At 47.0% G+C, this 22,315-nt stretch overlaps 1 protein-coding gene and 1 pseudogene across 1 annotated transcript; one reads left to right on the forward strand and one right to left on the reverse strand.

The window, feature by feature from the left end:
* Positions 1 to 2,716: 2,716 nt before the first annotated feature.
* LOC125538512 (uncharacterized) lies at positions 2,717 to 4,153 on the forward strand. The gene is made up of 3 exons (XM_048701798.2): positions 2,717 to 2,988; positions 3,244 to 3,340; positions 3,475 to 4,153. Exons 2-3 carry the CDS (start codon positions 3,316 to 3,318, stop codon positions 3,957 to 3,959), a joined length of 510 nt encoding a protein of 169 aa, XP_048557755.2. The 5' UTR covers positions 2,717 to 2,988; positions 3,244 to 3,315; the 3' UTR covers positions 3,960 to 4,153.
* A 2,704-nt stretch (positions 4,154 to 6,857) lies between these two features.
* Positions 6,858 to 21,754, reverse strand: LOC147992525 (uncharacterized; annotated as a pseudogene).
* Positions 21,755 to 22,315: the final 561 nt, after the last annotated feature.

A 22,315-nucleotide genomic window follows, 5' to 3' on the forward strand; every position in this document is an offset into this window, starting at 1 on the left:
CATCTCTGGTAGGAAAAGCCGAATCAATGAGGGACTTCTACTTGTGTTATCCTACAATTCTCACAAACACATTAGTGCCTCAACCAGGTTTGTCGTCAATACTCCAAAACCAACTAGGGGTGACACTAGATGCACTTACAATCTCCCCCTTTTTGGTGATTGATGACAAACTGGTTAAAGTTTTCAACGGGGAATAAAATATGTGAAATTGTAAAGGATAGGGTGTGCTACGTCTTGAGCTTGTGTTGGTTTTCCCCGAAGAGGAAGGGATGATGCAGCAGAGTAGCGTAAGTATTTCCCTCAGTTTTTGAGAACCAAGGTATCAATCCAGTAGGAGGCCACGCTCAAGTCCCTCGTACCTGCACAAAACGATAGCTATTCGCAACCAACGCGATTAGGGGTTGTCAATCCCTTCATGGTCACTTACGAGAGTGAGATCTGATAGATATAATATTTTTTGGTATTTTTGGTATAGAGATGCAAAGTAAAAAGTAAAAGCAAAGTAAAAAAGCAAAGCAAGATTAAAGTGATGGAGATTGATATGATGAGAATAGACCCCGGGGCCATAGGTTTCACTAGTGGTTTCTCTCAAGAGCATAAATATTCTACGGTGGGTGAACAAATTACTGTTGAGCAATTGACAGAATTGAGCATAGTTATGAGAATATCTAGGCATGATCATGTATATAGGCATCACGTCCGTGACAAGTAGACCGAACGATTCTGCACCTACTACTATTACTCCACTCATCGAGCGCTATCCAGCATGCATCTAGAGTATTAAGTTAAAAACAGAGTAACGCCTTAAGCAAGATGACATGATGTAGAGAGATAAATTCATGCAATATGAAATAAACCCCATCTTGTTATCCTCGATGGCAACGATGCAATACGTGCCTTGCTGCCCCTTTTGTCACTGGGAAAGGACATCGCAAGATCGAACCCAAAGCTAAGCACTTCTCCCATGGCAAGAACTACCAATCTAGTTGGCCAAACCAAACGGATAATTCGAAGAGACTTGCAAAGATAACCAATCATACATAAAAGAATTCAGAGAAGATTCAAATATTATTCATAGATAGACTTGATCATAAACCCACAATTCATCGGTCTCAACAAACACACCGCAAAAAGAAGATTACATCGAATAGATCTCCACAAGAGAGGGGGAGAGCTTTGTATTGAGATCCAAAAAGAGAGAAGAAGCCATCTAGCTACTAACTATGGACCCGAAGGTCTGAGGTAAACTACTCACACTTCATCGGAGAGGCTATGATGATGTAGAAGCCCTCCGTGATGACGGCCCTCTCCGACGGAGCTCCGGAACATGCCCCAAGATGGAATCTCGTGGATACAGAAAGTTGCGGCGGTGGAATTAGGTTTTTGGCTCCTGTTCTGATTGTTTGGGGGTACGTAGGTATATATATAGGAGGAAGGAGTACGTCGGTGGGGCATTGAGGGGCCCACGAGGTAGGGGGCGCGCCCTAGGGGCCGCCCCCATCCTCGTGACCGCCTCTTTGACTCCTTGGAGTAGGGTCCAAGTCTCCTGGATCACGTTCGGTGAGAAAATCACGTTCCCGAAGATTTTATTCCGTTTGGACTCCGTTTGATATTCCGTTTCTTCGAAACACTGAAATAGGCAAAAAACAACAATTCTGGGCTGAGCCTCCGGTTAATAGGTTAGTCCCAAAAATAATATAAAAGTGGAAAATAAAGCCCAATATAGTCCAAAACAGTAGATAATCTAGCATGGAGCAGTCAAAAATTATAGATACGTTGGAGACGTATCAGGCATCCCCAAGCTTAATTCCTGCCCGTCCTCGAGTAGGTAAATGATAAAAAGAGAATTTTTGATGCGGAGTGCTACTTGGCATAATTTCAATGCAAATCTTCTTAATTGTGACATGAATATTCAGATTTGAAAGATTCAAGACAAAAGTTTATATTGACATAAAAATAATAATACTTCAAGCATAGTAACAAAGTAATTATGTCTTCTCAAAATAACATGGCCAAAGAAAGTTATTCCTACAAAATCATATAGTCTGGCTATGCTCTATCTTCACCACACAAAGTATTTAAATCATGCACAACCCCGATGACAAGCCAAACAATTGTTTCGTACTCTAACTTTTTCAAAACTTTTTCAATCTTCACGCAATACATGAGCGTGAGCCATGGATATAGCACTATAGGTGGAATCTGGGGCTACTTCCTGACAAAGATGAATTACCCGTTCCACCTTAGGCCGGCCTGTGACACTGATTCTCTGGATAACTGGTGGTTGCAGTCCTTGGATGGAATTCCTTTTCAGCCAAGCTAAGACTTCACCTCCTGGGCATTTGCAGAATCTGGGGCATTTACCTCCTGAGAATCTGGGGCATTTACAAAGATGAGCTAACAGAATTTTCAACCTGAGGACCAACTGATTTCCTGGGCATTTGCAGTGCCATATTTGATGAGCTGCACTCCTGGTTACAGGCTGGAATCAAATTGGTCATGTGGCTAGGGTAGTTGCTCTGCTCAGCCGTGAATACACGAGTGCATTTGTAATTACTTCCTAGGATTTTCTTTTCCTTTCTCTTTCTCTGTTTTCGAACTTGTTAGAGTTGTTTCCGTGTGCTCTCTCGGCCATGCATCTTGGCTGCGTTTCGTCAAAAAGTAGGACAAACAAAAGCTCAACCAATAGGCTACAACCTTATTCTGAACATTTGTCTACAGAACTTGTGTATCCCTCTTTCTGCTTCTTCTATGTCCGCTGCTGGGTTGGCTATGTACCACAAAAACTCTCTAGCATTTTGCTGAAAAGGAGTTACTGTTATGCTTGTTACTTTGTTTCAGGTCTGATTCCACAAGTTTCTTAGCACTTCTGACATAGCTCTGTTCTTCTCGCTACAACAGGAGCAGAAGCCAGAGGGTCCTGAGAAGCAGGAGGACAAGGCGAGCGCCAGCGCAGGAGGGGACGAGGGAAAGAAGATCTCGGAGGTGGTACGCGTGCTCTCTCTTCCCTCTCCTTGGCACGCACGTAGTACGTGTGCCCACAATTCTATCCTCTCTGAAGCACAATCCATTGCCTTGTCTGATTTTATCTATTAGTTTGCACCTAAGCAATAAGTGAGTTTCTCACTGTCCAATCCGGAGGCAGTTTGAACTTATCATCGCAACCTCAAATTCAAAACCATCGACTTTTTTTGTCCAAGCTCTTTAGCACTGCATGACATGCTGCTGGCGGTTTTGGTTCAGGACCCCCGCCCCCCCGGTGACTCCACGCAGGCTGTGGTTCGGGACCCAGAGCAGCCTCCGGCCAACCGTGGGATGCGTGCACTGCCCGGTCTCCTAGGTATGTCAAGTGCATACTCATCACGGCCTTCTCTGCAAAATTTCATCCTAGAATTTCAATATCCATTAGATTGTAAATGTTTCATATGCGTATTGTTACACCTGCTTAATGGAGTACTTACTTTGTACTTACAGGAAATGATCTCAAGTCTATCAGCCAGCTTTTCAACGTCACGGCCGCCACAGTGGGCTTGGGGCTGCTGCTTTTTGCCTTTCTGGGGATTACGATGGTGCCAAACAAGTCCCTCTTGCACAGTGCATCGACATCAACCTGCCGCGTCACTCCCCATGATATTGCGCGGCTGTACGCGGTGGTAGGCATGGGCCTGGCCATCGCCATCACGCAGTACCTTGCGTCGCTGCTCGGCGCTTCTGAGAAGGAGGAGACGGCGGAGCTGCGCCGAGTTGTCGTCTTCATCGCTGCTGTGTCGCAGCTGGGACTTACCGTGTGCTTCTTCTGGAGCCTTATGCTTGCCGTGTCACTTCGGATGGGGAAGGCGCACTGCTGGCCACAGGGCACGATGGCTGCGATGCTGACCGGGATGGCCATCTCGTCCGTGCTGAGCGTGTACATGTTGTACATAGGCATTGCGTGCGTCTTCGGGGCCAACACCAATTGACAGCCTGGATGTGCATGGAGTTCTTCATATGGCATTATGGCTTCACTTCTCCATATATAACTAGTACTGAAACTCGATGACCGGTTTGGCACTTCAGTTGTAAGCGCTTTGTGCCTCGTTTAAATTAGTACGGTACTTTGGAAACCTGATGATGGTATGTATGCCTGAACATTTGCGACTTCAGTTGTAATGAAAACATGGTCACTTCTAGTTCTAGTTCTAGTCGTCCTTATCTCAGTCGAACGACAGAAACCTCTATAAATCTAAGCTAGCCAAGTAATAACTCCGGTGGTTGGAATCACTAGCTGACACCTCTAATTCCACTGAATCTGTACATGTAAACTAGAAAAGCCTCTTAAGAAAAACTAGAAAGTGTGCACAAATCTAAAAAATGGCAGTGATCATTACAAACACCTCCACAGATTGAGGAGCATCAACTTGTTTACGAACAGGCACCCACTGATGGAACACAAAAAGGTTGGAACTTGACGTGACAAATGAATTCTTTGAACCGACGCAACTGATGAACATCTAGTCATTAGCACTAGAGTCAACGAGCCAATGGGTCATCCAATTGAGCAAAACAGTTCGTGTTATGTATTTGTTTTTACTAGGCGCCCAAGCAGAAGATCATGAACTTGTTCTCCGGCAAATATATTCCGCAGAGAAAGAACACTTCCTAGAACCCACAGTTTGCTATGCAGCACCGCAAAGGCTTGTTGTCAGGAACACAAGAACGCTACAATGCTTAATACTTTCAACATTCCGTAACAAGAAAGTTCATGTTGCAAGTTTTCCAAGGAGCAAGCACTGCAAAGGATAACATCATTTTAGGTATCGGATGTGTTACCCCACCCTACGAAGAACTCGTTTACTGTCCTTAAGCTCATCTTCTTCCGGATCCAATAGAGGAACCACGTCTTTAGAAAACCTTGCAAGCTCTTCTTCGAATTTCCTCAAGTTGTTTTCTCAAACTTCTACAGGCCTTAGGTAGTTCATCTGAGCGTTGCTTAGTCCATCGATCTATTTATTCATTTCAATTCAGGATTAGAGAAAGGAAACCAACCACTTTGAAATGTGATAAAAGGTTAGAAGATAACAGGTTATCTGGTGAACTCTGTTTGACTGTGTTGTTGCTAAGAAAATCTGGCTTGAGATATCTAATGTTCTCTCTTGTGATCTGGGCAACAACTACTTATCAATTGCTAGATTCTGGCCAGCTCAAAAGAAAGAGATGGTCTTGAACTCTGTTTGTGCCTGTGTTATGTGGTGCATTTGGAAGTTCAGAAATTCTATGGTTTTAATAATGTGTTGTGGTCTGACCTTAAGCAGATATGGTGGCAGATTCATTTGGCTCTCAAAAAGTGGATGATCCTATTCAAAGAGTCCCCCTTAGAAGAGCTGAAGCTGGTTTCACAAAAGATAGCGCTGATTCTCACCTCCCCTTTCATATTGACTGTGGGTGAGAGAAGTGCCGAATCGGTGCAGGATACTGCACCGGAACGGGGATACGCCCAGATACGCGTGTCCCTACGTATCACATTTTTTCGAATTAAAATAAAGAATAAAAATCGGAATACGGCTGGGACACGCATGGGATACATCAGGGATTCACAAGGGCCTGCTACCACTCGACTCTGCAGCCCATCAGACGGCCTAATCGATTGGATAAATAAACCTAATCGCTGGAATCTTTCCTCTCGCCGTCACCTGGCAGTTGCCAAATCGCTAGACTCGATAGTTTCGGCGCATCTCCAGACTGCCTTTCGGCGCCGCCGGCCAGACCTCACAGTTCGTCTCCATTCTTCAAGTCTTTGTCATCCGGAATCTGTACGCAAGTAAGGTTCAATCCATTGTTTCAGGATCTCTGGTCTTTTGCATGATATGGATTAGGATTTAGGGGAGAACGAAGGGCATCTAGCTATCTATTTTTCTCAACGTTAGGCAACATCAATCCTCTAACAAGTATACCAATCCTAAATTACCCCCTATGGAGATACTCATCCTCCCAAAGAAATTGTTTTTTGGTTATGATTTTTTATGCATTTGCACATATACTCGCCGTATCCCCGTAAGTCTATTTTCAGGAAATGCCGTTTTCCCGTATCGCCGTATCCGTATCCCCATACCATGTAACATAGACTGCAGGTATCTTGAGCCTCGACTCACTCTCCAAAATGTCACTAAGGATGGGGGGAGAGATTGCAGGTATGATGCCTCCTGACCGCTGCACACCTCCAAATAGCCCTGGGAAGACCTGCAAGTACTCATCGCTGCTGAGCCCTGTCACACCTCCAAATAGCACTAATCCTCATGTCAGCATGTGCTAGTTGGAAACGTCACCAACATCTCTTTATGTGAACCATGCCCACCACCACCACCACCCCTCCGTGGATATTTACAATGTTTTTTTACATCAATACACGTGTATCATGAATTATCCAACTATATTTTTTCACTAAAAAACCCGACTGCGACAAATGAATACAGAGCAACTAATTGTGCACTAATCGAATAGTTTATGAAAATGAAAGGGGTCGCTTTTAGAGTAGAAACTTCAAGGCAATAGAGAGTCTACAATTTGAGGAGCTCTAACAATGGGACAACATGCAAAAGGTAGCCTTTAGATGTCTCACCTTAGTCCCAGCTAGGAATTCTTCCCCTTAAATAAGGTGTAGAACAGCTACGTCTCTCCTCGATCAGCACACACCACCCGAATTAACTCACCCATCTTAATGTCCTGCAAATTCACCGGTAAATATACCAACACTCTTAAATAGTTATGGTTCTTCTGGAAATTACTTTACCACACACAACACAACGCATGCATTGAATGGACGGGTAGGGAGGGGGGGCTCAGAACTGTAGGGGAAATATAATGTATAATGAATCAATACATTAGCAACTGCAAGAAGTAAAAAATTGCATTAATATATTAGCAGCTCACTATACTTGGAAGACATCTGCAACAAATTGAAGGAGACAGGGAGATGTGGGAGCTACAATACATGAGCATGAACAAAAAATATCGATGCATTAGCAACCGCAAGAAAAATTCACATCAACATATAAGCAGAAAATTTATATCTATTATCTGTTATGTGTAAGCAGCAGCAGCACACACACAGCCCAAAATTGCATCATTATAAATAGCTAGAGAATTAATTAAGCAGAAGAAAAGAAGCAAGACAAAGTCACCCAGTGTCCACGTAATCTACCACCCACCGCGCCGCCATGGTGCATATGGACAACAACTGCTGCATGTTCCCTTCGCTACTGCTCCTATGAGAAAACTGGAAATAGTCATGTACTCAAGGTTTAGAAAGCTTAATTACTTTTTTTTTGAAAATGGAGGTTTACCCCCGGCCTCTGCATCATGATGATGCATGCGGCCCTCTTATTAAAAATCCAGAAAATATCATCGTAAAGGTCTTACAGCTCGCAAATGGAGCAAAACAGAGTACATAAACCTGAAAATTACAAGTGGACAAAGACAACCGATACGGTGATAATAAGGATAAGCTCTCTAGACTCCTATCCTGTTATGCGTACGTCATCCGAACCGGTTGAATATAACCCGAGCCACCATCTCCCGTTGGTTGCACCCAGTAACCAAAGGCTCCTTGGAGTCCATAGGAGTGAGTAAGGACCACGTACGGATCCAATCTGTAGCTCTGAAGATAACCCGCAAAAAGGTTAAGTTGTGTTGTCTGTTAAAAATCATATCATTTCTGCAGTTCCATATAGCTCATAATAACGCACATATTCCAATCCGAATACGAGATGTCGTGATCTGTTCAACCCCAGCTAACCACGTCCCAAACAAAGACACAATATCTACTGGAGAATTGATATTAAAAGCTATATGAATCGTTCTCCAAAGTAACTTGACAAGTGGGCATTCAAGGAATAAATGTTGGATCGTCTCATTCTGAGCACAAAAACAAAACCACGAATTGCCTACTCATCTCCTCTTAAGTAAGTTTTCCTTTGTGAGTATTACTTGCTTGTGGACAAACCACATAAAAAATTTAATCCGCAAAGGAACCTTAACCTTCCATATATGTAGTGACCTAGAGAGGGGGCCAGAATTGATCAGATCCGTATAAAAAGATTTCACCGTAAATATCTCATTTTTAGTTAACTTCCATTGTGTTGAGTCCGGCATGTCGGAGAGTCGAACTTCAATCAATCTCCGAACCAAATGCATCCAGGCTGTCCATCTCTCACCCACTAACATAAGTCTGAACTGGATGTTCAAGGAAATAGTTTGAAGGACGATACCTACGTAATCCTCCTTATGTTGCACAATATTGTATAGGATGGGATATTGTAAGGCCAGAGGCGTCTCTCCTAACCATGTATCTTCCCAAAATCTTGTTGACATCCCGTTGCCAACCAAGAATTTGACCCTACGAAAGAACATATCCTTCGTTCTCATAAGTCCCTTCCAGAACGGCGAATCAGTCGGCCTGATGGTAACCTGGCCTAGCGTTTTCGAGTGTAAATACTTATTGCGTAGGATTTGAGACCACATGCCCTCCGGCTCTGTCTCTGACCTGTACAACCATTTGCTCATAAGACATTTATTCTTAATTTCCAAGTTCTCAATACCTAGACCCCCTTGGTCTTTAGGTCGACAAAAGATATCCCATCGCGCGAGACGGTATTTCCTCTTGGCCTCATCAGACTGCCAAAAGAAACGAGATCTAAAGAAATCAAGTCGCTCTCGGACCCCTTTCGGAATTTCGAAGAACGAAAGTAAAAACATTGGCATGCTAGTCAATACTGAGTTAATCAAAACTAGCCGACCTCCATATGACATCAGCTTGCCCTTCCAGCAGCAGAGTTTCTTTTCAATTCGTTCTTCAATACATTTCCATTCTTTATTGGATAACTTACGATGATGAATCGGAATACCCAAGTAACTGAACAGTAAGGCACCTAATTCGCATCCAAACAATTGTGTGTATGTACGTTCCTCGTCTTTGGCCTTCCCAAAACAGAACACCTCACTCTTATGAAAATTGATTTTTAAGCTAGACAATTGTTCGAATAGACACAAGATAAGTTTCATGTTACGTGCCTTAGCCATGTCATGTTCCATGAACAAAATAGTGTCATCGGCATTTTGTAGAATGGACACCCCTCCATCAACTAGATGAGGAACTAGACCCTCTACATGGCCATGCTGCTTGGCCCTGCCAATAATGACGGCCAACATATCTGCCACAATATTGAACAGAAGAGGTGACATGGAATCCCCTTGTCTCAACCCCTTATGCGTCTGGAAGTAGTGACCGATGTCATCGTTCACCTTAATTCTTACACTACCTTCCTGGACTTGAGTATCCACTTGGTTCCTCCAGGTTTCACTAAAACCCTTCATGTGCATTGCCTGCTGAAGAAAAGGCCATTTTACTTTATCATAAGCCTTCTCGAAATCCACTTTGAAGAAAACCCCGCCTAGTTTCTTCGAGTGAATCTCATGAAGTGTTTCATGTAAGACGACCACTCCTTATAGTATGTGTCGTCCCAGCATGAAAGCTGTCTGACTAGGTTGAACCACTGAGTGAGCAATTTGTGTCAATCTATTGGTTCCTACCTTTGTGAACATTTTAAAACTCACATCAGCAGGCAAATGGGTCAGAATTGTTCGATCCGAACCGCCTCATTCTTCTTAGGTAACAACGTTATCGTACCAAAGTTGAGGTGAAACAACTCCAAATGGCCATCGAAAAATCGTGAAACATAGGCATGAGATCATCTTTAATGATATGCCAACATTTCTTATAGAATTCAGCTGGAAACCCATCTGGTCCCAGTGCTTTATTCGGCTTCATTTGGGTTATGGCCAGATGAACTTCTTTTTCAGTAAACGGTGCAGAGAGAACATCATTCTCTGCTGCCTGTAATTGAGGTATATCATCAATAACAGACTCATGAAGAGACACCGTGGATGTATTCGGGGGTCCAAATAGTCTTTTATAATAGTTGGAAATATACGCTTTTAGATTTCATGCCCCACTTTGTCCCCTCGTCCTGTTCAAGTTGTATGATCTTCTTCTTCCTATGTTTACCATTTGCAACCAAATGGAAGAACTGTGTGTTGTCGTCCCCTTGGACAACCTTAAGCGTTGTCGCACGCAACACCCACTTGAGCTCCTCCTCTCTCAGGAGAGCACGTAGGCCTTGCTCAGCCTCAGACTTGGTTCGATGCTCATTAACAGAAAGGAGAGTGGTTTCAACCTTTACATCTAGTGCCTCAATGAGTTGAGTTAGACGTTCTTTTTTCTGTTTATAAATCCCACTCTCATTTCTGGCCCATCCTCTCAGAAATTGTCAGAGGTGTCTAATCTTATTATGCCATCTCTCGACATGTGTCCTTCCCGTAACCGGCTTAGCCCATTCGCGTGCAATCATCTCCATAAATCCTTCTCGCTCAAACCAGCTTTGCTCGAAGGAGAAGATATTTTTGTTTGCAACATGGGTAGCCTCTCCCGAATCTAAAAAGAGTGGTGTATGATCCGAAATCGCTCTCTGCATCGCATGAACCAACACCAACAGATATTTTTGTTCCCACTCCACACTAGCAAGTACCCTATCCAGCTTTTCATAAGTCGGAACAGGTAACGAGTTGGCCCATGTAAACTGTCTACCGGTGAGCTCAATTTCTCTCAAATTGAGGCTCTCGATAATCATGTTAAACATCATAGACCAACGTCCATCGAAATTGTCATTATTCTTTTCTTCTCTTGTCCTAATGATATTAAAATCCCTCCCGACTAGTAGTGACAGATTTTCATCTCCACAAATCCGCACTAAATTGGCCAGAAAATCAGGTTTAAATTCAGGTTGCGCTGCCCCATATACCGCAACTAGCGACCATCGGAACCCATCCAATTTTGATCTCACCCTGAATTTAACCGAAAAGTCTCCCTGCACCACATTAAGCACCTCTAACGTCTCACATCGTACTCCTAGTAAAATCCCGCCGGATCTTCCTCTAGGAGGTAGAATGTGCCAGTCAAAATCGATACCGCTGGAGAGGGTTTGAAGGAATTGGGATGTGAAATTATCTCGTCCAGTTTCCAAAAGTGCAACGAAATCTAAGTGATGCTCTAACGTTGTCTCTGCTAAGAATCTTTGTTTAGCCAAGTCTACTAGACCTATGCTATTCCAATAGAGTCCTTTCATAAGTCATCATGAAATTTTTCTTAAGCTTAACTCTAGCACTTCTGTGTACTGCCGAAGTAGGATAAATTTTCCGCTTCCAGGGTCGTTTGGGCTTCTCCTCAACACCCTGCGGGATGATAGTATTATCTATGACAGACACTGCCTCATCCATCAAGAGAGGCTCTACCGTATATGTGTTCTCAACATCCTCCTCATCCTCAGCCTCGACACTAGGCAACAGATTATTACATATATTTGCAAGATCATTAATTCCTAAATTAGTCATGTCATTGTCATTCATAGGTTGGATAGAGGCAAGATTACGAATGATCTCAGAAGCCCTCTCCTCTTACAAGTCTAAAAGATCATTAACGGATTTGACGACCTCGGTTTCATTTGATCCCAAAGAAATTCCTAAGTCGTTTGCCTTATCAACTATTTCATTCTCAGAGAAGTGTAAAATTGAACAACTTTTATCAAAGGACGTACCTGCAGTAGTCTCGGCATGACGAAGCATGGCGGCCCTCTTGGCATGCGCTAACTACAGGTCGTCCACATCCGGCTATCCCTGGATCCGGTTGCTAACACGCCTGCCAGCCGACACTGGATCCGCAATCCCGCCAAAAGCGATGAGCTCCTCCGTGGTCCTCTCGCGAGGGGTGCGGTCAGGACTCCCACGCCCCTCCCTTATCGTCGGTGGAGGAGGGTAGGTCGTGGTGGAGCGGTCCTCCGCTGCAAATGTTAAGGGGGAGGAGGACCATGGAGACGCCTGCTCACTGGTCCCGTCCCCCTATCACCCGCAGAAACCGTCGTCCCTCGGCCAACCTGCTCGGTGCAATCCTGCGGAGGGGTTACGTCACGGGACTCCTTCCCGCATCTCACCCCCGGCTCGCCACTGTGGATGGTGCGGTCCTGTGGAGGGGTTATAGCACGGGGCTCCTTCCCGCACCTCACCCCCAGCTCGACCGGAGACGTCGAAGTGGGAAGAACGCCATAGACCTCCTGTCCAGGCGCCCCTTGTTGGGGAACATAGTAATTTCAAAAAAATTCCTACGCACACGCAAGATCATGGTGATGCATAGCAACAAGAGGGGAGAGTGTTGTCCACGTACCCTCGTATACCAAAGCGGAAGCGTTAGCACAATGCGGTTGATGTAGTCGTACGTCTTCACGATCCGACCGATCAAGTACCGAACGCACGGCACCTCCGAGTTCTGCACACGTTCAACTCGATGACATCCCTCGAACTTCGATCCAGCCAAGTGTTGAGGGAGAGTTTCGTCAGCACAACGGCGTGGTGATGATGATGATGTTCTACCGACGCAGGGCTTCGCCTAAGAACCGCTACAATATGATCGAGGTGGATTATGGTGGAGGGAGGCACCGCACACGTCTAAGAGATCAAGAGATCAATTGTTGTGTCTATGGGGTGCCCCCTGGCCACGTATATAAAGGAGTGGAGGGGCCGGACCTCTCTATGGCGCGCCCTAGGGGAGTCCTACTCCCACCGGGAGTAGGATTCCCCCTTTCCTAGTAGAACTAGGATCCCTTCTGTCGTGGAATTGTCACGGCAGATGTCCTTAGTGTTAGGACTTTAGTCGCGGGGCCAACGCATCTATGTGGTAGCTTGAGAGGGGTTGAGCGGGACGAGAGACGCGATATTTTACCCAGGTTCGGCCCCTCACGGTGGAGGTAAAAGCCTACATCCTGCTTCATTGATATTGATGATCATGGTCACACTTACACGGGTGCTCTAACTTGAGAGTTCTAGACTTGTTTGTCTAACCCTAACTTATCAAACTTGTGGAACTTTTCCATCTTGTCCCCTTTTGGGGAGCCCTGCCCCTCCTTATATATGTTGGAGGGGCGGGTTACATGTGGAGTCCTAGTAGGATTAGGACTAGTCTATCTCTAATACAAACCGGATACAAGTCCAGGTCTTAACTCCTTGTAAGATAAACGTTCCTTATACCTTTCCTCTTAAACCGGCTCACCGTTAAACGTGAACCGGCCTTCTGGGCCTTGGGCCTTGTCATCCGTCTGTCCCGCTCGCCGGATCACCAGTGAGTCATAATGACCAGGTGGGTTGCGTGTAAACCGCCAGGTCAGGGCGGGTCGCCAGTAACTCGCTAAGTGTCAGCGGGGTCTTCAGATAAACCGCCAAGTCCGGCCGGGTTAACTTCCGGCCAGTTTACACCGCGGGGTATATCCCCGACATTAGCCCCCAAGTTTAGCTTGGATTTATTCATGGTAAACTTATGCTGCAAAATAAACACAAGAACAAATTTGACAGGTTATGCTCCGGGTTAAGAATTTTTGTAAACCGGTACCTGATCATCCTTAAGTCCTTGTTATTTCCTCCTTCTGAGAAATCCGGGTCAACAGACCAGCTTCATAATCAATTTGCCGACCTTGGTTTGTCACCGAGAAATATCGTGAAGAATAACTCCTTTGACTCAGCTCCCAAAGCGCCGGTTTAAGAAACATGGGTCTGTAGCCCCCAAGTCTTAAGAGGAGAACATAGTGATAACTTAAGACTTGCTCCAATAAGTGTTTCAACCTTGAAGAAATCCGATTTGTTCATCTCAATCATATAAACTGAATACTCCATATATGTAGCCCCCAAGTGCTGGGTTGTCATGCTTGCAGCAACCTGGGACTTACAATTGCTTATAAAAACTTCAATCAGTGTAGCCCTCAAGGGCCAGTTTAATAAACACCAGATCATACTACCGGTTTAATAAACACCGGTGATCATGCTTTATTCAACCTGTTTCTGCATACAACAAGTTTAAAGTGTCCTGGCGGTTTACCGCCGGACGGGTCATAATGCCCAACATATAACCTGGGTTCATAGCCAAGGCTGCATTTAGAATAATCAAATATGAAATATATCATACCTGTGACATTGAATCACATCGTTGGTTTTACCAACTTTTTGTAGTAAGGGTGATAACCCAAATCTTGAGTACTGATAACTCCTTCCATATTGTGCCAGTTTATGATAAAACCGTGTCGGGTTGTGATAAACACCGTGTTACTCCATAAGAGGATGTTAACAACAAGGATCAAACCGGGCAAATAGTCTCCGGATTGACGTGAACTGTGTTCCGTCAATTGATTGGTTGAAAAACTTTGTCGGTTTAAAAAACACAATAAAAAGCAAAAAAAACCTTCAAAGAAAAGTGTAAAGCAAATGCAATGAGAAAACCATTTGCAAAAAAGGTTTATTTGAGCTGATCAAATGGCGTTACCATGGCCGAACACGACCAAGCTCCCGTTAGGTGTAACTATGGTTCTAGTCAGCCAGGTCCCCAAATGAAACCGTGGCATTTATGCCGACCAAGTGGCATGGCGATGGTTCGGGTTCGACCAAGCCTCCAAGTGATTCTGTGGCCTTAGGCCGATCAAGAGGCATGAGTGGTTCAGACGTGACCAAGTCCCCAAGTGATCTGGTGGCTCTCGCCTATCAAGAGGTATGGTATTGGTTCAGACACGACCAATCCTCCAAGTGATATAACACGATGCTTTTAGCAAAGCGAACTCAAGGGGTAAACCGGAAGCCGCTTTAGAACAATTCCGTGTAACCACACATGATGTAAAAGAACAGATACCCCGCTTTAGCTGAGGTTCCCATGTGATCAATAATATGTCATGGCCAGTAAGACAGAATACCCATGTTTGAACCGCACATCGTGGCAGCAGGTCCTCTTTGGCAATTTTTAACTTTTTGCAAGAGATAAATTCTTCTTGAACCGGGATCTTGAACCGGATATTGAGAGCTTCAACGCTTTATGGGAGACATCTTTCCCTTGAACCGGATTTTAAACCAGAATCTTTATTTTTAGCCGGAAATTTTCTAACGGCCTTCAAACTCGAACTTGCGAGAAATTAATTTCCTTTTGAACCGGACATTGTTAAACCGGATTTGAGCGCTTCAGAGCTTTGTAGGAGAATAGATTTTTCTTGAACCGGATTGTAAACCGGAGTCATTTCTGATGACCTGGAACTTCTTCATCGAGCCGGGATTTTATAACTGTCATACACTTTCTAAGCCGGAAATTTTCTGACGGCCTTTAAACTTTCATCAATATAACAGTAGCCTCCGGGACCGGGTTATCCTTCCCTCCATCGTCCTGGGGTTCTTAAATTTGCTAAAACTGGCAAGATTCGCTGAGTCATGTCATCGTAGCCCCCGAGTTTCAAAGGTGACTCGAGGAGTTGGCTTGAGACTCTCCATATTTGACCGTGATATAAACCGGCATAACTTGTATATCATTGGCGTTGGTAGCACGATGTGAATCCATAGAAGGTTGAGGTGACTGCGGTGGGTTGTAAATGATCTCATATGAGCCGTGTTAGCAACTCGGCCAATGGTTCCTTCCAACTGGCGATTTGAAGTTAATCAAAACTGTAGTGGCGGCGACTTGTGCGCCCAATAAACAGCTCATGCAGACAGGTGCGGCCTGGTATGTTGATGTAGACCAGGCCGCGAGAGACGGACGACAAAGACGGTCGCAGCTTCAGAGACGGCACAGCCAGATGAGTCGGCCGCGGCGTAGTAAGTCGGCGCGGACGGGAGAGTCGGCCGCGTGAGTTGTAAACCGGCGCGGACGGGGATTCGCCTGCGGGCATTGTACGCCGGCATAGATGGAGAACCGGCCACGTGTTGATGTAAACCGGACCACACGTGGTTTGCGCGCGTCCGTTGAGCAGTGCAGAATGATCAAAAGCCAGTATAATGACGCCAGTGCGTGCTCCATATACATGGTGTAACACCAATGTTGTGGCGAATAATTGTCCTGCATATAAAAATATGCAAAACCAACATAATTGTTCTTTTTACAAAAACAATATATGTCAAAAATAGACTTAGATAGATGTCACCTGATTTGTTCGGACGACGGATGATCCATGCGCAGGCTAGAATTTGATCGGACCAAATATCAGTGTAGATGTGCCAGTATTTTAGTCATCATGGAGTACTACCAGTACACCTAATTGATTCCTTGACCATGCCATCCTTATATCGCCACGCGACACTAGTACTGTAATACTAGTTGCTTTTGCTTCTGTCTTCTTATGAGAAAATGGTGGTTCTCGTGGTGGAGACAAACCGGGAGTTGACTCCAACTGCATCTAATTATCCCGCATACTGCTTCTGTAGAAACGGATCCTTAACATTTGTCCGATCCTCAAATCCTATATTCAACAGAAATCGTCTTCACTTGCAGCTTGCAACGAGTTGACCATTAGGGGAGAAGCTGATTCCCAGGACAGGTTTCACATGGCCAATGCAAGGCACAGGAGCTAGAGGTGTGTTGGAGAAGACGGCCGGCGGGTTCGCAGGGCCAGCGACTGTAGAGGAACGGCGCCGAGCGAGCAAGCTGGTGATTCGACACGGCGACTCAGCGAGGTCGACCCGAAGTAGAGCGAAACAGGCAGCGGCCATAGCGGAAGCGGGTTGACCCGAGGCGGCTCAATGGCACGGTGGCAAGGGCTTGTGGCCGACCGCGGCGGAGGTGGTGGCTTACAGCGGCAGCAAGGGCAGGCCCGCGGCAGCGAAGGCGAGGCCACTCAGCCGGGGTAGCTCGATACGGCGGTGTCAGCGGCTGAAGGCGATGCAGGGCCAGCTCTGGGCAATGGTGGTTGATGCGGTGTGGAACAGAGGCAGCCGACGGCTTCCCAGCGAAGTAAGGCCTCGGTTTTAACTAGGCGGAGGCAACGATCGCAGCCGGCGGCTCAACTCGATGCATTTGGCCACGGGGGCCTACCGGCGAACGGGCGGCGTGTCGAAAGGCCGATAGAAGCAGGAAGTGGACGGCAGCAGCAACTTTGGTTGCGGCCAGAGGACAGAGGCGTCGGCGGCGGCTCACCATGGTAGTCAACATGGCAGGTCAATGGAGCGGGTCAACAGCGGAGTATGAAACCGTGGAGAGTCTGCTTCCGATTCGTGGATGGTCCAGCGAGTCTGTTTTTTTTTTCAGCACCTTGCGTGAACTTTGTTGTACGCCAGGCTCAATCTTGACCTAGACTCGTACTCAGTAGAATTACCCGACCGGCCGACGGCAGAATTTTTGGAGACTCTTGGCGACTCATGATCCTCATCATCCCATAACGCGAGAAAAGTAAGCGTGAGTCCCAGGGCATCGTGGATCTTGTTTTCACCATGTGTGTCACCTCAAATTTTCCATCGTAGCCGTCCCTGTTTGACGTTTGGGCGATCCTTCACTCGCTTGCACAGAGGACGGGCGCGTGTGACATCGTTGTCGAAGTTGCCTTTCGACTTTGATCTGATATTAAAACTTTTTCAATAGCAATCTGATGAAACCGGAGTTGATCCGAATCTTTTATGCCGGCTCTTTTTCCATCCGATGAATTGCGAACATCTCGACTCCTGAGGAATTCCCTCCAAAAACTCATCATCACCGTGCGCAGGCCCCACGGTGGGCGCCAACTGTCGTGGAATTGTTACGGCAGATGTCTTTAGTGTTAGGACTTTAGTCGCGAGGCCAACGCATCTATGTGGTAACTTGAGAGGGGTTGAGCGGGACGAGAGACGCGATGTTTTACCCAGGTTCGGCCCCTCACGGTGGAGGTAAAAGCCTACATCCTGCTTCATTGATATTGATGATCATGGTCACACTTACACGGGTGCTCTAACTTGAGAGTTCTAGACTTGTTTGTCTAACCCTAACTTATCAAACTTGTGGAACTTTTCCATCTTGTCCATTTTTGGGGAGCCCTGCCCCTCCTTATATATGTTGGAGGGGCGGGTTACATGTGGAGTCCTAGTAGGATTAGGACTAGTCTATCTCTAATACAAACTGGATACAAGTCCAGGTCTTAACTCCTTGTAAGATGAACGTTCCTTATGCCTTTCCTCTTAAACCGGCCCACCGTTAAGCGTGAACTAGCCTTCTGGGCCTTGGGCCTTGTCATCCGTCTGTCCCGCTCGCCGGATCACCAGTGAGTCATAATGACCAGGTGGGTTACGTGTAAACCGCCAGGTCAGGGCGGGTCGCCAGTAACTCGCCAAGTGTCAGCGGGGGCTTCAGATAAACCGCCAAGTCCGGCCGGGTTAACTTCCGGCCGGTTTACACCGCGGGGTATATCCCCGACACCTTCCAAGTAGTAGGAGTAGGAGAGAAGGAAAGGGAAGGGAAAAGGAGAAGGAAGGAAGGGGGTGCCCCCCTCCCTAGTCCAATTCGGACCAGCCCATGGGGAGAGGTGCGGCCACCCTTTGAGGCCTTTTTCTCCTTTCCCGTATGGCCCATTAAGGCCCAATACGAATTCCCGTAACTCTCCGGTACTCCCGAAAATACCCGAATCACTCGGAACCTTTCTGATGTCCGAATATAGTCGTCCAATATATCGATCTTTACGTCTCGACCATTTCGAGACTCCTCGTCATGTCCCCGATCTCATCCGGGACTCCGAACTCCTTCGGTACATCAAAACACATAAACTCATAATATAACCGTCATCGAACTTTAAGCATGCGGACCCTACGGGTTCGAGAACTATGTAGACATGACCGAAACACGTCTCCGGTCAATAACCAATAGCGGAACCTGGATGCTCATATTGGCTCCTACATATTCTACGAAGATCTTTATCGGTCAAACCGCATAACAACATACGTTGTTCCCTTTGTCATCGGTATGTTACTTGCCCGGGATTCGATCGTCGGTATCTCAATACCTAGTTCAATCTCATTACCGGCAAGTCTCTTTATTCGATCCGTAATACATCATTCCGCAACTAACTCATTAGTTGCAATGCTTGCAAGGCTTAAGTGATGTGCATTACCGAGAGGGTCCAGAGATACCTCTCCGACAATCGGAGTGACAAATCCTAATCTCAAAATACGCCAACCCAACAAGTACCTTTGGAGACACTTGTAGATCACCTTTATAATCACCCAGTTACGTTATGATGTTTGGTAGCACACAAAGTGTTCCTCCGGTAAACGGGAGTTGCATAATCTCATTATCATAGGAACATGTATAAGTCATGAAGAAAGCAATAGCAACAAACTAAACGATCAAGTGCTAAGCTAACGAAATGGGTCAAGTCAATCACATCATTCTCCTAATGATGTGATCCCGTTAATCAAATGATAACTCATGTCTATGGTTAGGAAACATAACCATCTTTGATTAATGAGCTAGTCAAGTAGAGGCATACTAGTGACACTCTGTTCGTCTATGTATTCACACATGTATTATGTTTTCGGTTAATACAATTCTAGCATGAATAATAAAGATTTATCATGATATAAGGAAATAAATAATAACTTTATTATTGCCTCTAGGGCATATTTCCTTCACCCCTCCCGCCGAAGAAAAGTTGGGCTCTGGTGTCTGGGTGTGATGGGCTTCCTGCCCACGGTCCCCCAAACCCGCGGCCAACCCATCAGGGTCCACCCTCGCACCGGGTGTAGACTCCGCGGTCGCCACATCGCCGACTAGACTTAGCACTGGTGGTAGCTCAAGCTCTGTCGGGTCGTCTGCCTCGACCCTGGTGCTCCATAACCGACTAGGAGCGGACCCCGGTGCAAATGAACCAAAGCGAAGCGTGTTCATCAGAGTAGTGGACGGGGGCGCCTCTTTGGTAGAACTGGCTACCTTATCTGGCTGTGTAGTAGGCCCCTTATCCGACTTCGGTAGTGTATCATCGTCCCCCTGATCCTGGTTCCCGGACACGCCGCCACCCTTAGTCGTATCCATGTCTTGTGTCCCATCCCCATCCTCGAAAACTGCAGTATCCTCGATCTCAAGCTCTAAGACATAAGTGACTCCAGCATGTGTCCATCTGACCACATCTGGTATATGCTCAACACTCACAACACTGACCAACAACCTCGCAGCGTTTTGTGCGCGTGTGAATGACATGTCAACCTTTTCTGTCTTACCAATCAAACCACCCAAACTCTAAGCAATCAGAAAATGTTTTACATATTTAGGTGGCACGCCATAGAAACGAACCCACACCTTGTCCAAAGGTGTACCCTTAAGTTCCTCCTGCTTCCACTCATCGAAAGCGATAACAATGTTTGTGCTCGTAACTCTGCATAAACCCCACTTAAGAAAATGCATCTGATCCTCTTTAGTGGGAAAGTCTACCTTATAAGACTGACCTTCTAACTGCTCCAGGTGCCACTGATAATTACCTGGCACTAAATCACGTAGCCGTCTCACGATCTGAGCCTCGGTCAACTGTCCATTAGTAACTCTGATAACTGCCGGGAAGGAACTCTCAACCATCTGTGATAGAGGGTCCACCTCCGGTGTCTCAAAAAACATCAACTCCTTACAGCAGACCCCAAAAATGTTAATGCCAGGCTTAGGACCGGAAAGGAGAGGGCAGTCCCCGGTCACATGCTGGGAGCGGAGGCAATAGTCACAAAGCTCATTCATACATTCTGCCACGAAATGACCCGGTTCACCACATCTATAGCAAGGCAACTTTTTCTTCTTAATTTCCCACTTAGGGAGTTTTCGCCCTCCGCTTTCTCCGGCCCTTTATCAGACGTGTCATCCCTAGACTTAGCACCTCCAGAAGTCACCAGAACATGCACTGCTGCCAGAGCCCGAACCGCGTCCACTGCCGCCACGGGTGACGTGGATGGGTCTCCCACCCCATCAGCTGTGTGCTCGAGCTCCTCCTCCGAGGCCATATCCGCAGTAGGCGGTGGTGGCGGTGGATAGTGTTGAGGCGGTGGTGGTCGTCTCCCTCTCCCACCGTGACGAAAGCCACCTCGAAATCGACCCCTGGGTCTGGCAACACCTTCAACTAAATTACCGGGCGGACCTTGAAAATGTCCAGTGTCCTCAGTATTGTATCGGTTATAACCACGGCCGCCACCGGATGAAGATCCACGGTGCAGTCCCTCACCATAAGCATCATATCCGTCATCTCCCTACTGTCCGTATCGGTTGTAGTTCTGACCATCTCTGCTGTAACCATTGTATCCATCACGCCCTTGCACACCGCGACCCCTTCCTAGGGCCAGCGCCTTGGCTGCTGGTGGCTGCGCCGCTTCATCCGGCTGGCGCGTGTTGGGCCTGGACGTGTGGGTCGTCGTCAGAGCACTGGAGGCATCGGCCCCCAGTCGCGCGGAAGACTGTGCGCCCCGACCAGTCCCGACTCGAGGTTGCACCCCCGTTGCCACCGGCCCCGCTGCCACCGGCCTTGAGGGAGTAGGCCGCCCCTTCCAACCCCACCGACAGGCGTGGCACCACGGCCAGCACCTTCAGCGCCAACGGACGACGGCGTTGCATGACCGGCCGCGCCCGCCGCGGCAGCAGTACTGGCCAGCAGAGCGCCACGACCAGCCCCGCCAGTAGCCGAGGCGCCAGCGGTAGTAGGTGGCCCTCGCTTGGTGGGCGGCAGACCTCGACCTGCCATGCCGCCGGCATAAGAGATCCTCCTCGCCCGTCCTGTGCCCAGCGAAGGAGACCCCGGACGCGAAACCCTAGACTTGATCGTAGGATGGACTGTCAGCGGCGATACAAGCACATACGTCCGTTCGGGGCTGCGTGAGGCTTGGGCCTCTGACTGGGCCTCGCCCGCACCAGGAGAACCCACGACCATCGCCACATCCAAACCCGCATCCAGTTCAGGTCCACGGCCCAATAACGCATTCAAACGAGCCCGTCTAGCCGCTCGAACAGCGCTCGCCGATCTCGCCACCGACTATCTTTGCGGCGGCGGTGGCCGGCTAATATTGCCTTTCTTCTTCTTCCGCGTGACAAGAGTCCAATTTTCCAGCAAGAAATCAGACAAGGTTACAGGTTCTCTCATTACCTTAGGAATCGGTCCGATCCACGGCTTCATGGACGGCTTGGAAGTTTTAGTTTTTGAACGACGCCGATCGGTTGTACTCTTGGGCTTCGGCGATGGATCGGCATCCGGCGAGGCCATAGGCATTCCCGTGACCGTGGTGGCGGTGGGGACGTGACACTCCACCTGATCTTCGTCGTCGCTCTCCAGGAGCGCCCAAAAACGTCCATCCGGTCGTGCAGGGACCATCGGTTCCGTCAGATCGATCATCACCGGTGTCTTCAATCGTAAATCCAGCTGCACACATTCGCCAACAACGACGTCATATACATCAAGTTTGAATTTAAAATCTACCTCAATCATGTCGCCGTCCGGTAGATAATCGCCGGCGA

Source organism: Triticum urartu, chromosome 1A (genome assembly GCF_056163025.1).
Source record: "Triticum urartu cultivar PI428250 chromosome 1A, HENAU_Tu73, whole genome shotgun sequence".
Lineage (NCBI taxonomy): Eukaryota > Viridiplantae > Streptophyta > Magnoliopsida > Poales > Poaceae > Triticum > Triticum urartu.

Excerpts from the sequence above, each read along its gene's own strand:
- LOC125538512 (XM_048701798.2), top strand. The coding sequence starts at position 3,316 with ATGCGTGCACTGCCCGGTCTCCTAG. Across the intron at positions 3,341-3,474 it reads TGCACTGCCCGGTCTCCTAG|GAAATGATCTCAAGTCTATC; the intron begins GTATGTCAAGTG and ends TTGTACTTACAG.